Source organism: Hydra viridissima, unplaced genomic scaffold, assembly GCF_058129835.1.
Source record: "Hydra viridissima isolate aposymbiotic clone 2 unplaced genomic scaffold, HvirCarnegie_v1 scaffold_1, whole genome shotgun sequence".
Lineage (NCBI taxonomy): Eukaryota > Metazoa > Cnidaria > Hydrozoa > Anthoathecata > Hydridae > Hydra > Hydra viridissima.
Window position 1 is genome coordinate 20,705,642 of NW_028324300.1, and position 16,755 is coordinate 20,722,396.

Sequence of the window (16,755 nt, forward strand, 5' to 3'; positions counted from 1 at the left end):
CTCTAGGTTTAGACCAGCAATCTCTACAAAACTTTCTAAATTCTTTTATGTCCATATCACATGAGGCGTGTATTTTATAAATTTCACCAACAGTTCTATCGTCCTGAGGGAATAGACAAATAAAATTGGCATTGGTTCTAATAGCATGTCCATCAAGATCGAAAAAATTTTGAGCAAGGTAAAACATGTCGACGTTGTAGTGCCTTCCGTGCGTGTAATATTTTTCACACATGCTTTGCTTTTCTCCTTTTAAATCGTCAAAGATCATCAAGTTGTTTTTGGTTTTATCAAGTTCGGAAAGGTCAGGCACGTCTTCTTCACTTTCGAAAAAATGACACTTTATGTTTTCAGAACCTCCTTGGAAAGAATTTTTTGAAAGTTCATTAATCGAATCTTTAGGGTTTAAATTCAATTTTTTCATCTTGTTTTTATTAAGCAATTGGCAAATGAGTTCTTTTGAAAGGTTATTTTCAAAACCTTTTTTGAGTATTTGATATTCAAGTTGGAAAAGGGATTTACCAAAGACTTGCAAGTGGTTATAATCCAGCCATCCAGGTCTTAATAACAGGTTTAACATCAATGGTGTTTTTCCACAGCCAGATTTTCCAACGATGAGTCCTCGAATGTCTCTTGGAAAGAATTTGTTATGATTTCTTGTGCTTTCTTTATCATATGACAAATCAACAATGTCCATTTTTATGTTAAAAAACTTATTTATATATGTTAAAATGTACTGCGTTAAATGCAAAAGAGAAACTGAAACCATTCACTTGAAAAAGGAGATGACAAAAAACAATAGACCTATGTTGAAAGGGACTTGCGACTCTTGCGGAACGACCAAATAACAATTTGTTTCTTCGCATGCGCTCGATGGATCATCTTCTTCGAGATCATCTGCTACAAAAGGAGGTGATTTGGTCGAATCGATCAATAAGCTGTCGAGCAAAGTGAAGCTTCCATGGGCAAAATTTCCAGGAGAAATGCATATTCCAGGAATGAACTTTGCAGGACCTGGAACCAATTTGGATAAGAGATTGACTTCTACGGACATGTATCAAGAGTGGAGCAAGCCGGTAGACAGAGTGGACAATGCAGCATACCATCACGATTTAGCATATAAATATTTAAACGACGTTCAAAGCAGAAATTTAGCAGATCAGATGATGCTTGAGGAGATGAACTCCATTCCCAATCCTACTCAAAGAAAAATCAACGAGAGAAAGCTTATCGCTCCCATCATCAAAGCCAAAGCTAAATTTGGATTGGGTGTAAGTGATTTGAAATGGACTGACCAGCTTGCAGAGGAGCTTCATAAACCGGTGATTCATCATTTTAAAAGAAGAAGGGTGATTGTGAACAACATGGATGAGATATGGGCTGCAGATTTGGTTGATATGCAGTCTTTTTCAAAACTCAACAACGGTGTAAAATATTTGCTCATGGTGATTGACGTGTTTTCAAAGTATGGATGGATCGTTCCGTTAAAAAGCAAAACAGGCTTTGAAGTGGCTGAAGCGTTGAAAAAGATATTCCAAGAAAGAAAATGCATCAAATTGTGGGTAGATAAAGGAAAAGAATTTTACAACAAGCATGTGAAAGCGTTGGGTGTTCAATTGTACTCAACTGAAAACGAGGAAAAAAGCTGTGTCGTTGAGCGATGGAACAGAACGATGAAAGAGAGGATGTTTAAATATTTTTCAGCCAACAATACCAATAAATACGTTGACGTTTTGGATGAGATGGTAAAAAATTACAACAACACAAAGCACTCTTCCATCAAGATGACTCCAGTGGAAGCCAGCGATGAAAAGAAAAAAGGTAGGGTATGGTGGAATCTGTATGGAAAGGATCAAACATTACCAGCAAAACCGAAATTTTCCATGGGTGATCAAGTGAGGATTGTAAAAAAGAAGTCTCATTTTGAAAAGGGGTATACGCCAAGATGGACTGAAGAGGTTTTTACCGTATCAAATGTTCAGCATACGGATCCTCCCACGTATAAAATCGCTGATGCTAACGGTGAAGAAATTCAAGGTACTTTTTACGAGCAGGAGATGCAAAAGACGCATCAAAACATATTCAGGATTGAAAAAATCGTTCGCAAAACCAAGACCAGATCGTTAGTCAAATGGTTGGGATATCCAGACTCGTTTAATTCGTGGGTGAACAATAAAGAGTTGGTTAGTCTGCAAGACACCCAAAAATGATCTAAAAATTAGAAGAATTTTCCAAAAATGCATGCTCCTCACAAGTTTTTTAGAAATGTTGCCTCAGCAGAAGTTCACAGTTTGGAATTGCAATTAAGGTTTTTAGAAGAGAGGATCAGAGAGTTGGAGGAAAGAAGACCGAGTAACATTATTGTTTCTACGAAACCGTTGGATCATCCACCCTATTATAACGACAAAGGACAGTATGAGATTTTTGCTCAGAAAGATATTAAATTTGCTGCTCTCTCACATACAACGATAGCTTTATCCATTGGGTTGAAGTTTGAGAAAGGTGTTGCAGTGCTGACATTAATGAATAAAATCACTGAGCAGTTGAATTATAGAAAGAACGAAGTCATTATTTCAGAGTCTTTAGATGAAGTCATTATGGACGTGAATAGCAACAGCAAAGAGAACGTGATTGTTAAAAAGGGTGAAAAGCTCTGCACGATTACGCACATTGATTTAAAATAATCTTTCTTAATGAAAAAAATGGAGATATTGAATGAAAAAATTTATCCAGTTCTTCCATCAGCTCCTGTAGATGAAGGACATCGTCTTCAAAAGATCGGTGAGATTCAGAAAGAAATAGAAACTGAAAAAGTGAAAAGAATGGCTTTGAGCAAAAAGTACCATCGCGTTTTCAGGATCATTTCGAATGTGGACAATACGATGCAAGGATTATGCATAGCATTGGGTGTAACTGGAATAGGACTTTTGTCAACGATTATTGCCAGTCCAGTAGCGATTGCGTGTGAAGGTGTGGCTATTGGAATGGGTTTTTTTATCGATTGTTGGCAGTCAAGTGAACAAAAGAATGGCTTTGAAAGCAGAAAAGCACGAAAAGATAAAAGTGCTGGCAGAGTCAAAATTGAACACGATCAGCGAGCACATTTACAAAGCGTTGGTGGATGGAAGAATAAGCGATTCAGAGTTTCAGTTGATTCTTGGTGAGCTTCAAAAGTTTAAGACCTTGATGGAGGAAATACGAACCAAAACCAAAAATGGTATTGATGAAGTGATGAAAGAAAACTTGATCCAAAAAGGTCGAGAAGATGCCATTCAAGCGTTCAACAATATGTTCAAGAAAAATTAATTTTTTCCAGTATTCGAAAAAATTTAAATAACATTAATGAAGAAACCAACTTATGATTTTTTATTAACGTATTTTAAAAAGATGCCTTTTTTAAAATATATGATGCTAATAAAAGGGACGAAATTGTGAAAGAGATTAATGAGAGAAGAAAGGGGATTTATCAGAACAGCATCAACGACATCATTTTAGATGCTGATTTTCAAGCTAATGCGAGCAAGCTGTTCAAGCCGCTCATTGAAAGCAACGAGAAGATTTTCCATGGAACTAAAAATTCGAAGAATTTCCATGGTTTCAAAGAAACTAAAAAATTTGTATCCAAAATGCCTTTTGAAGTGAATAAAGTTGATGATAAAATGTTCATCGGTAAAATGGAGGTTGAAATGGATGGAGATGATATTATTGTTGGTGATGAAAGGTATGAAAGAACAAAAGGTCTTTGGGAGCTCATGACAAAGTTTGAAATACCAAGCGAGTATACAGATGAAGATTTGGAGAATTATGAAAAAATTTTAATGAACAGCGATGCTATAAGATCTGATACGCAACCTCACAAACCGAAAGCTTCAAGAAGATCAAAGTATCAGAAACTTATTGCTCCTATTTGGGAAAAAATGGTGCGTATTGAAAAAGGGAAAAAAGGTCGTGGAGTGATTATTCTTCCAAGCGATCCAAATGCGTTAGTTGAAAAGCTTGAATTGAGTATTGCTTCCTGGCATGCTGGAAATACGGGATCGAGAAATGTAGCTGTGAGCATTTACGATGAGCTGCTGAGGCAAAAGGAAATTAATAAAAGTGAATACAAGTCGATCATGAAGACGATTGATAAAATTTAAAAATTCGAAGAATTTCCATAGATCCAAAGGATTTAGTCGTCAAGGGATTTAAAAAGAAATCGTTTATTTAAAAAAATGCTCATTGTGAACAAAAGAAGATATGTGAAAAAGAACGTTGTTGGAGGAGGTGGCATTGTAGACTTGATTAAAAATTTCATCAAAAGAGCAGCTTCTTCAAGTATTTCAAAAGCAACAATGACTATGCTTAAAAATGCTGCATCAAGCAAAATTGGTCAAGAAGCGATTACAGCTGCAAAATCTGCCGGTACAGAGTTGGCTCTTTCTGCCATTTCTGCTGCTAAAGATACGGCTGTTGATAAAGGTAAAAATACCATTGAGAAATTAAAAACTGGTTCATCCATTAGTAAAATGTCGAAACAGAATGCGATTCAAATCCAAGACCTGGTCAAGATGGGAAGAGGCATGAAGATCGCTTGAAGGATGAGTGTGAATTGATATAAAAAAACTTTTCTTTCTATAAAATGGTAAATACTGATCGATTAAGACTGACTGATAAACCAGAGTATGACACTGGCATTGAAAAATTAGATTTTTTTGAATACCTTCCAACCAATCTTGATTTAAATTCTTCAGGAACGATCACTTTTGAAATTGACTGTCAATCTATTAAAACATTACCATCAGAGGCTTACAGTCTTATTGAAGGAGTGTTGAAAAAGAGTGATGGAACCTTTTATGAAGCCACAGACAAGATCGCCTTGGTGAATAATGCTTTAATGTATTTGTTCAACGACGTGACTTATGACTTGTCTGGAGAGCAAGTGAAAAGAGTTATTTATCCAGGTCATGCCACCACCATTCTTGGAATAGTGAAATACCCTCACGGATTTCAGATGACAGATGGTATGAAGCAAATCTGGATGATGGACACATCAAATCTTGTTGAAAATGAAGGATTTAAAGTTAGACGAGACCATTTGTTTGCAGACACTACATCTGTTGGCGCTTTTTCGTTCAGAATACCTTTGAAGCACATTTTTGGTTTTTGTGAAACCTATGATAAAGTTGTTTATGGGTTTAGACACACCATCACCTTTACAAAGAAAGAATGCGATGATGCGATTTATAGAGCGGAGAGCGCTAGTATAGGAATGATCGATCTTAAAAAATTCAGGCTTTATATGCCACGCGCTGAATTGAGTGTTTCAAGAAATGCTGAATTCATGAGTTTAATATCTCAAAAGATTCCCATTCAAGTGGCTTACAAAGCAAACAAATGCGAAAGACAGCTTATTCCTGCTGGTCAAACAGAATTTACCTGGTCGCTTGGAAGAATCACCGACAAAAGCGTTCCGTCGTATATTTTGTTTGGACTTCAGACGAACAGACCATCCAGTCAAACTGTTAATCCGTCACTATTTGACCATTTCGATATTAGCAATTTTTACGTGACCGTCAATGGAATAAAGTATCCCAATTATAATTACGACTTGAATTTTAGCGAAAAGAAAGTGACCATGGCTTATGCAGATACGATTTCTTTTGATGAAAAATATTACGGCACAAACGAACTTGTTTGCCAATCTGGGTTGTCCTTGTTTCATTATATAAAATTGTATCCCTTGTTCTTTGTTGATATCAGCAAGCAAAAAGAAAGAGTGACTTCAGAAACAGCTGAATTGGTGATCAACCTTAAATTTCGAACTTCAACTGTTGCAAATACCGTTATCTTTGCCGTGGTGATCTCTGATAAAATGCTTAATTTTGTTTCAGACGGAACAAACATGAACGTTGTTTATTAGTTTTTTTATCTTAAAAATGGATAACAAAACGTTAAAGGGCAAATGAAAACTTATCAAAGCAGTGTCATTGGTAAAAAAAAATTGAATTGGCTTAAAAAAAATAACGGCGTAAATAAAATGTATTACACAAAAAAGTTTTTAAAAGAGTTGCTGAATAAAAACGGAAAACGGTGTTACTAAAACATCTAAAAATATGCTAACGTTGTTGATGCTTGCGATTGAAAATAACTTGATCAGTAAAGAGGATATTTTGGAGAGAGCCACAGAAAAGAGAAAACGTCGACCGAGAATACATGAACCGAAAGAAAAGAAACCTGTTAAGAAAATCACTGTGAGATTGACCAACGTTGAAACGGGTGAGGTGACTGAATACAAGTCTATTTACAAATCGGAGAAAGAAACTGGTCATGGATGGAGATATTTTAAGCTTCGAGATGGAAAGGTTGAAAATGGAATCAAGTTTGAATATTTACACCCTTCAGAAAGGATCTAAAATTTTTTTTCTTCCGTAAATAAAATGAGATATACAACGTCGTATTTGAAAAATTTGCTTAGGGAAAACGGAGTCACCAAAACCTCAAACAAATTATTAGGTCTGATGATGCTTGCAGTTGAAAAAAACTTGATTAGTAAAGATGATATTTTGGAAAGTGTGAAAGAGTGCAGGCCAGTTGGCAGTCAAAAATGGGACTGGCTTCGTTCAGCAAGAAAAAATCCAATCACTGTGAGATTAACCAACGTTGAAACGGGTGAGGTGACTGAATACAAGTCTATTTACAAGGCAGTGAAAGGAACTGGACATAAATGTGAATATTTTGCTAATCGAAATGGAAAGGTTGAAAATGGAATCAAGTTTGAAATTCTTTACCCTCGTTGATTTTTTCAATTCTTCAAAAAAAGAGTTGAAAAATAGATTTACAGCGATGGCTTTTCATGAACATGAAGAAAAAAAAGTTTGCTGAAAAAGTTTGCTGAGATTGAAAAAAATTGAATTCGAATAATGGCATTTACGCAGCAAGAAAAAAATGGATGCAATAAATAGGCAATACGTGAGAGGTCCCTCTGGTGAGCAACTTTGGGAGAGTCGATATGGATTCAGCCTCCCTTATGAGCTTGACTCTTTCGGAAAAAGGGTTTTGATTCAAACGGATGAGGCTGGACATCAATATGTCGTTCGCGTTGACGACTTGGGACATCAGTATGTGGAAATGCTCCATGGTTATGTCAGCGAAATAACTGTTTTTGAAGATCCTGAAGATGATGTTGAGTTTGATGAAAATGGTAAAAAATATATCTGCTTCAACGATGACATTATTGAGTATTTGATGGATGAGTATGGTCATCGCCATCATGTATTTTTACGTTCTGATTTTGATGCTAGACTTGTCATTGAATACAGAGATGGTATTCCATATGCAGTCGTCTTGAACGAATCAGGGGACCAGGTTCTTGTTAATGTTTACAGTTTATATGGAGACACAGAGTTCGGTGAAGAGAGTATTGTCATTGAGTACAGAGATGGCAATCACCATCTTGTCAGTTTCACAGCTGAAGACATTAATTTGCAAGGTGATGATGATGAAGAAATGGGAAGAATGTTGGAAAGAGAGTTGGATGACTTGTCGAAATCTGAAAATGATATTATTGCAGAAGAATGGGAAAAATTCTCTTCGTCTTCTTGGAGAGTGGGTCGATTTTGCGCTCCTGCTGCTTGAAACATCTGGATGCAAGTTTACTGCACATGGGGAAGAAAGTGCACGATTAGATTTGATGAAACGGGCCAAGCGCATGTATACGACTCCATAAGCGAAATTTTTGCTAATTATCTTGTTTCATAAGATCCTTTTTAATTCTTTTTTAAGAATTGAAAACGGTTGTCATGGTTACCATCGTAATTTTTTGCGGAAGACTTTTCGAAGAAGCCGACAGTTTGCCGAGATTATAAAAAAATTGAATTGACTTAAGGAAAGTAACGGCGAAAATAAAATGAGCCGCCAATCTTCAGAAAAATTTATCGCGAAAGATAAAAACACCGAAAAATTTTTTCTTCCGTTAATAAAAATGGAAAATAAATCGAAAGTCTCAATGGCATCATTGCGAAGAGATGCTAAAGAAAGGCACATCAAAGGCTATACCAAAATGACAGGGGAAAAGCTCGTTGAAGCAATAAGAACAACAAAACCTGTCATTGGTGCTAAAAAGCCTGTTAATGATCGAAAAGATCGAAATAAAATGACTGTAAAAGAATTAAGAGATATGGCTAAAGGTCGTGATGATATCAAAGGTGTCTCAAGAATGAGAAAGGCTGATCTCATTGCAGCTTTAAATATTACCATCATTGGAAGTGGTTCACGTAGACGAACGATGGAGGCGAGACCTTTGCCTGCACCAAGACCTGTTGTTGTAAAGCCGCCAATTGCTCCAAAGCCGTCGATCATTCCACCTGTTGTTGTAAAGCCGCCAATTGCTCCGAAACCTGCTCATTTGCAAAAACCGGCGCCTGCTACTGCAGCAAAAGATGGCTGGTTTTCAAGGTTTAAGGCAACTGCTATTAATGCGCTTACTGATGGCATAAACAAAATAAATGCTCTCGTTGATCCTTTCATTCCAACCACGGTGAAAAATGCAGTGAACAGCGTAAAAAGCGGAGTGGAAAAAACGATCAAGTCAATCAAAGACGTTGCATTTGCTGCTCCAACTCCTGTTGTAAAACCTCCTATTGCTCCTAAACCGCGTGAAAAATCTTACACCATAAAGTTTGATATGACTAAGCATTCGGCAGAGCGTTCCACCAGAGTATTTTCATATGAGCCGTCTTCTCGGCAACAAGATATTGTTTCTTTCTTAAACTTGGTGAGAGAGTCTGTTATTCAGACCATGCAAGGAGAAATCAACACAAAGGTGAGAATGACTCTTGTCTGTGAAATGACTCGCGTAAGCATCTTAACAGGCGAAGAGACTACTCAGCCGGCAAACTTTTCATCCTTCATGGAAAGATTACTCAAGGGTACAGATGTGAGAGCGCTCATGAGTCAAATGGAAGAAAAAATCTTGGAAAGCAGTGCCAATTACAACAAGATGGGATCCAATTGCGTCTTGTCTAAGATTTTAAGAATGGACATTAGCTTTACTGATTATGAGCCTTTTAATGGATCTTCTTACATGGAGCTACCTGTCAAGTTGAAAAACAAAAAAAGCCATCATCAACATGGAAAACAACGACAATAAATGTTTCAAGTGGTGTGTCACCAGAGCTCTTAACATGAAAAATAGAGACAACGAAAGAATTGATAATGAATTGATTAAACAATCGAAAGAGCTTCATTGGGAAGGAATGGATTTTCCTGTAAAGGTGAGTGATGTTAAAAAGTTTGAGAAAAATAATACTGACATTAGCGTGAACGTCTTTGAGTATGAAAAGAATAAACCGCAACCTTTGCAAATATCGAAATTTCATGATCGAAATTTCAAGATCGATTTGCTTCTTATCTCAAACGAAAAAAACAGCCATTACTGTCTCATTAACAATTTCAGTCGGTTTGCTTGTTCTTCAGCATCAAAACATCAACATAAACAATACTTTTGCAGAAATTGCATGCATGGTTATGACCTTGAAGAAAAGCTTCAAATCCATCGAAAATACTGCTACGATAACGCTTCAATGAGAATCGGTCTTCCAAAAGAAGGGTCGACTGTTCAGTTTAAAAACTTCATCAACACCATGAGAGTTCCGTACTGTGTCTATGCCGACTTTGAAAGTTTCATCAAGCCCGTCGATAACAACACTGAATATGATGGTAAAGAGTCATACACCAAAAAATATCAAAAGCATGTTCCATGCTCGTTCTACTATTACATCGTAGGACCTGATGGCTTTAAAAGTAAACTTGCCAAGTACACAGCCGAAAGCGAAGACGATGACGTAGGTGAAATGTTTGTTACTATGATTGAAGATGACTTTTTTAAAATTTATGACGACATCAAATCACGGAAAGAACAATGGGAAAAAAAGAAACCTGGTACTGATGAGGATGAAAAGAAGTTTGAAGATGCAACTGAATGTCACATTTGCAAAAAGGATCTTAACGGTGATAAAGTATGGGATCACTGTCATTTGACTGGAAAGTACCGTGGTGCTGCTCATAAAAAATGCAACATTGATTATCAAATTCCAAAATTCATACCCGTTGCCTTTCATAACTTGTCTGGCTACGACAGTCATTTGTTCATCAAGAAATTAGGTGGAAAAAAGGCAAAGCTAACTTGCATACCCAACAGCGAAGAAAAGTACATAAGCTTCTCGAAAAGCATCAAAGTAAAAGATTCGATTAATAAGAAAGGAAAGCCAACAAAAGTGTATAGAGATTTGAGGTTCATTGACAGCTGCAGGTTCATGCAAAGCCCTTTAGAAGATTTAACTGACAACCTTGTTAAAGATTTGTGTGAGGAGTGCTCTAAATTAGACCCTAAAAAATGCAAAAAGGACTGTCTTGATAAGAAAGGCAAAAAATGTAAGTGCAAAGCCAATTGCAAAGATTGCGCTCATAGAAGATATAAAAAAGGAGACGTTATGTGCAAACATCTCAATTCATTCTACAGCGGAGAACAAAGAAATTTGCTGCTAAGAATAGGCGTTTACCCTTACGAATGGGTGGACTCGATTGAAAAGTTTTCCGAAACGCAATTGCCTCCTATCAAAGCCTTTTATTCTAGACTAAACGATAAACACATCAGCGAAGAAGACTATGCGCATGCGCAAAACGTTTGGAAAGTATTTGGATGTGAAACCTTTAAAGATTATCACGAGCTGTACAACAAGTCCGACGTTCTTAATCTTGCCGATGTCTTTGAAAATTTTAGAGACACTTGCATGGAATATTACGGTCTCGACCCTCTTTGGTATTACACCTCTCCTGGTTTGGCTTAGGACGCTATGTTAAAAGAAACTAAAAATGAGATGGACTTGATCACCGATATCGATATGCTCCACATGATCCAAAGAGGAATACGCGGTGGAATATGCATGATCTCGAATCGACTTGGAAATGCTAACAACAAATACAAGCCAGACTATGATCCTTCAAAACCATCCACATTTATTCAGTACTTAGACGCCAACAATCTTTATGGATGGGCTATGAGCAAAGCTCTTCCCGTTAGAAAGTTCAGATGGATGACTGAACTCAACAATTGGAAATCGGTGCCTTGCTTTCTCGAAGTTAATTTGAGCTATCCTAAAGAGCTTCACGATTTACACAACGATTACCCTTTGGCTCCTGAAAGATTAAAAATTGGAAAAGTCAACAAGCTCGTTCCAAATTTAAACAACAAAGAAAAATACGTCATTCATCACGAAAACTTAAAACTCTATGAACGACACTACTATAAAAGGCCGATTCTGGCGCATTGATACCCCTTAAGTATGGGAGGGTATGTATAGCGTTGCATATGGTGATATTAAGGAAATGAATAAAACTTCTTGCTGTGTTTTTAATTCAAAAAAATGTTCTGGCGCATTGATAGCGTAATATATTGGGGGGTTCAATGTTTTTTCCAAGATGTGTAAAGAAGTATAAAAATAATCATGTTATTTGTGTACCCTTCAAATAAACTAAATTTTTTAAGAAGTTAATTCAATTTCTTAAGATGTGATTTAAAAATTTCTTTTCTTCTTAAAAAATGTTTATAGCGCGAACAAAGAATGCAGGTGAAGTGAAAGCGTTGTTTGATCTTTTGTTCAAAAATATGAGGATGGTGTGTTTGCGAATAAGTAAAGAAGTTATAAGTGTGCGAACAAAAACAACGATAAATTTAATGTTTGAGGTGAATCTTTTTTCAGATCGTTTTGATGAGTACGTGTTTGAATTTGAGGAACCGTTGCATGTAGGTGTTGAGAGTTATGTGAGCAAGGTGTTTAAAACGGTGAAAAATGGAAGTGAGTTGACTTTGTCGATTTTGAGTGCGGGAAGTTTAGAAATTGCCGTGAGAACTTTAGACCAGTTTGCGTGTAATATTAAGGTGGCGACGGAAAGCGTTCAAAACGTGAGTTTGAGTGAGCGCTATTCTTTTTGGTTAAAGAGAAGAGTTTCGGCTAGTAGGTTTAGTGAAATGTGTAAGATGGTTAAGCCGACATCGGAATTTAGAGTGTGTTTAGAGAAAGGGATGTTGATATTTTCAATGGAGACAAGCGGTGTTATTAGTGAGAGTTTTAAGTTTGGAGAAGAGAGCGACGATAAGAAATTGGATTTGGTGCGTAAGTCTGATCAGTTGTATTGGGTTTCAAAAATCGTTTCTTTTTCGAGCGTGTTGGATGTGTATGTGGGAGAGACGTTAATTATTTCGTCTGAAGGAGAAATAGGAATGATAAAGGTGTATTTTCTTTAAAAACATTCGAAAACGTTTTCAAAGAATTTCCATGATTCTACAAAATGGAGCCTAAAATGGGTATGCTATTGAAGGGTGAATTGGGACCGAGCAGTAAGCCAAGACCGGAGAATTGTTCTTCTTCTCCAGAGCCAATACGATCGTATGCTTTTTTATTTTTAATGTAGAGCCCATTGCCTTGAGTGTTTCCATTCCAATGGTTTAGGTATATACCTGATCCTAATCTGGATATTTTTAGTCCTTTTCCGTCTTTTCTTAAGTAAACGATACCGCGTCCAGCGATTTTGTCGACCATGGCAGAACCGGCAGAGGCTCCAACACCAGAGAGTAGTCCAGTGGCAAGAGCAGGGACGACTTTTGTAGCGATGGTGCTTCCGATCATACCTAGTAAAGGTAAAAGGGCACCGATGAATCCACCTTCTACTTTTGCGTTGTGCATGAGTTGTTTTTTGCTGAGTTTGAGCGTGACGCCTTTTCCAGCTTTATAGGCTTTTGCAATTTGGTTGAGTTGGGTTTGCGTGACAGCAAGAACATGTTCGCCGTTCAAGTCTTGATGAGTGAGTTTTATACTGGTTGCAGTTTTATCATGCAACGCTTTTTTAATCTTGTCGGTTTGTCCTTTCGAAATGTTGACACTGATCTTTTGATACATTTTTAATAGAAAAGGAAAAATTTTTTTCAGTTTCTTTGAAACAATGGAAATTCTTCGAATTTTCAGATTCTTTGAGATTTATCGACTGAAAGCGCTTCCGGAGAAAAGATCGTGTAGAGTAGATGAGATTTTTTCTCTGATGTGGTATCTGACAATGATGTCTTCTCCTCTAAAATCGATCAAATGATCATCTTGATCAACGATTTGTGTTTCCATTCTTGAAATTTTGCTAACAACGATGGGAATGTAAATGAGGTGAAAAGGTTTTTCAACAATTTTGGTTCCGGGTTCAACTTGTGGGTAAAAGGAGTATATATCGTTTGTTGTTCTTCCGTCTAAATAAGACGAGCCGATAATGTCGTTGGTGACTCGAATGACTGCAGTTTCTTCAATTCTCACGATGTTTTCAGACTCGTAAGTGTCGATGACGCTTGTGACTTTATTAGGGTCGACAGGGTCTTCTTTTTTTTCGACGTAGGTGTATTCGTTTCTATCGAATCCGAGGAGCGAACCTATGCTGTTATTGACGTTGAAATCAACCCAGTATTTTGTCGTTGCTGTAGGTTTTCCAAATTTTAATACGGCTTTTAACGAAGACTCGTTTGCTGTAATGGTGACTCCGTCTACTCTGTACAAGTTTCCTGTTTGCTTTTGCATTTCATTTTGAAGGTACTCGTTGAGCTGGTTGATTTCGTAGGATCCTTCTTGAATGTAGATGGTGTAACTGTTTGATCCAGAGTTTGGGCTGTATCTAAAAACGTTATTTTTAGAGGTAACGTTGGGATAGCTTCGATAGGTTTCGAGTCCAACGAGCGCCATTTCATACTGTTTGTTTAAATCCAGCTCGATGGGTTTTTCAAAGTATGTTTTGATGGAGCTGTTTGATACGGTAGGGAGATCTTTTTTAGATTTGGTAAGCAAATAGAATCCAGACATGTTTTTTATACGTTTGGAAAATAAAAATCGTCCAACCCGCTTCTGTATTTTCCATGGTCTTTTTTGGAGGATAAATCAATGACAGCAAATCCGTGGGACTGAGACCAGCAGTACTTGCAAAACTTTTTAAATTCTTCTTTTTTCATGTTGCTGGAAACGTGATCTTGTTAAATGTGGTTGATGTTTTTATCGTCCTGAGGAAAGAGGCAAATAAAGTTGGCATTTTCTCTGATGGTTTTTCTTGGGAGTAAGAAATAGTTTTGAGAGAGGTAAAAGCAGTCCACGTTGGAGTGTCTTCCTCGGATGTAATATTTTTCACATTTGTTTTGTTTGGTGAGTTGCAAATCGTCAAAGATCATCAAGTTGTTTTTGGTCGAGTTTAAGGATTCAGGTTCAGGCACGTCTTCTTCACTTTCGAAAAATTGGCATTCCATGTCTGTTTCTCCGTCCCATTCTTTCGATATTTCATCAATGACGTCTTCAGGACTGGAGTTTAGCTTTTCAATTTGGCTTTGAATGTTGAATAATTGTAGAATGAGTTCTTTTGGTAGTTTCTTCTCAAAGGCTTTTTTGAGTATTTTGTATTCGGGTTGGAAAAGGGATTTACCAAAGACTTGCAAGTGGTTATAATCCAGCCATCCAGGCCTAAGCAATAAATTGAGCAGTAAGGTTGTTTTTCCGCAACCAGACTTTCCGACGTTGATTCCTCGAATGCTTCTTGGCAAAAGCTTGTTGTTGTATCTTTTGGTTTTTCCGATATTCCATGACAAATCAATGACTTCCATTTTGTATTGAGATATAAAATATTTTTCTTGTATTTAAAATGTACTGCGTTAAATGCAAAAGAGAAACTGAAACCATTCACTTGAAAAAGGAGATGACAAAAAACAATAGACCTATGTTGAAAGGGACTTGCGACTCTTGCGGAACGACCAAATGCCAATTTATTGCTAAAGAAACAAAAGGAGGTGATTTGGTCGAATCGATCAATAAGCTGTCGAGCAAAGTGAAGCTTCCGTGGGCAAAATTTCCAGGAGAAATGCATATTTTTGGGATGAACTTTGCAGGACCCGGCACAAACCTGGACAAGCGACTGACTTCTACGGACATGTATCAAGAGTGGAGCAAGCCGGTAGACAGAGCGGACAATGCAGCGTATCACCATGATTTGGCTTATAAATATTTTAATGACCAACAAAACAGGAATGTAGCTGATCAAATGATGCTTGAAGAAATGAACTCCATTCCCAATCCTACTCAAAGAGAGATTAATGAGAGAAAGCTCATTACGCCGGTGATCAAAGCCAAAGCAAAATTTGGATTGGGTGTAGGATCTAAAAATTCGAAGCGGTTAAAAGAATCTAAAAAAAAAATGCCTCTGAAATGGACTGACCAGCTTGCAGATGAGCTTCATAAACCTGTCATTCACCATTTTAAAAGAAGAAGGGTGATTGTGCACGACATGGATGAGATATGGGCTGCAGATTTGGTCGATATGAAATCGTTTTCAAAATTCAACAACGGTGTAAAATATTTGCTCATGGTGATTGACGTGTTTTCAAAGTATGGATGGATTTTTCCGTTAAAAAGTAAAACAGGTCTTGAAGTGGCTGAAGCGTTGAAAAAGATATTCCAAGAAAGAAAATGCATGAAAATTGTGGGTAGATAAAGGAAAAGAATTTTACAACAAGCACGTGAAAGCGTTGGGTGTTCAATTGTACTCCACTGAAAACGAGGAAAAAAGTTGCGTCGTCGAGCGATGGAACAGAACAATGAAAGAGAGAATGTTTAAATATTTTTCAGCCAACAATACCAATAAATACGTTGACGTTTTGGATGAGATGGTGGAAAATTACAACAACACAAAGCACTCTTCCATCAAGATGACACCAGTGGAAGCCAGCGATGAAAAGAATAAAAATAAGGTCTGGATGAACCTGAATGGTAAACAGAGGAAAAGAACGTCTCCAAAATTTTCTATGGGTGATCAAGTGCGAATCGCAAAAAAGAAGTCTCATTTTGAAAAGGGGCATACGCCAAGATGGACTGAAGAAATTTTTACCGTATCAAAAGTTCAGTATACGGATCCACCCACGTATAAAATTGCTGATGCTAACGGTGAAGAAATTCAAGGTACTTTTTATGAGCAGGAAATGCAAAAGACGCACCAGGATATATTCAGGATTGAAAAAATCGTTCGCAAGACGAATAAAAAATCATTGGCCAAATGGTTGGGATATCCAGACTCGTTTAATTCGTGGGTAGACAATAGAGAATTGATCAGTTTGCTTTCGAGTGACATTGGTCATTTTCTCAACAAAATAAATTTTCAGGTCCATTAAAAAATGAACTAGATAATGGTTTTGTTTGAGCCCTTTATAAATGAGTACCTTAAGACGGATGATTACAAGGAGTCGTATTATTATTCGCCTTATGAAGAAAAGTACCATTACAAGATTTACAGCTTCGAAAATGATTTAGATTTTACCATTATTCGTCGAATGGATGAATGGGAGTTGAAAATAAAGTGTGGAGGGATTCGTTTTGAAAAAAGTGGCATGCAACGGGAGGATGTATTTGAGTATGCTAGAAGAAAAATAAATAAAGTCAAAGAGCAACCAAAAGCGTCGGATCCAAAAATGATCTAAAAATTCGAAGAATTTCCACGAATCCAAAAAGGATTTAAAAAAATTTCTTTCGCATTAAAAAAGATGAATTTCGTGACGATTGAGAATTTTGACGAGAGTAAATTAATAGCTGGTGAGATTTACGCAGGCACAAGACCCATTCAGTATCAAAAGATTCCTTTGTATTACGAGTATGACAATGGAAAAGGTCCTTTTATTCTAAGAACCCCCATTTTGTATTCTTTGGGTGTGTTTGA

General features: G+C 37.0%; 1 protein-coding gene across 1 annotated transcript; it reads left to right on the plus strand.

The window, feature by feature from the left end:
* The first annotated feature begins 9,161 nt into the window (after positions 1 to 9,161).
* On the plus strand, positions 9,162 to 10,826 carry LOC149893839 (uncharacterized). The gene is made up of 2 exons (XM_090076190.1): positions 9,162 to 9,918; positions 10,141 to 10,826. Exons 1-2 carry the CDS (start codon positions 9,162 to 9,164, stop codon positions 10,824 to 10,826), a joined length of 1,443 nt encoding a protein of 480 aa, XP_089932316.1.
* Positions 10,827 to 16,755: the final 5,929 nt, after the last annotated feature.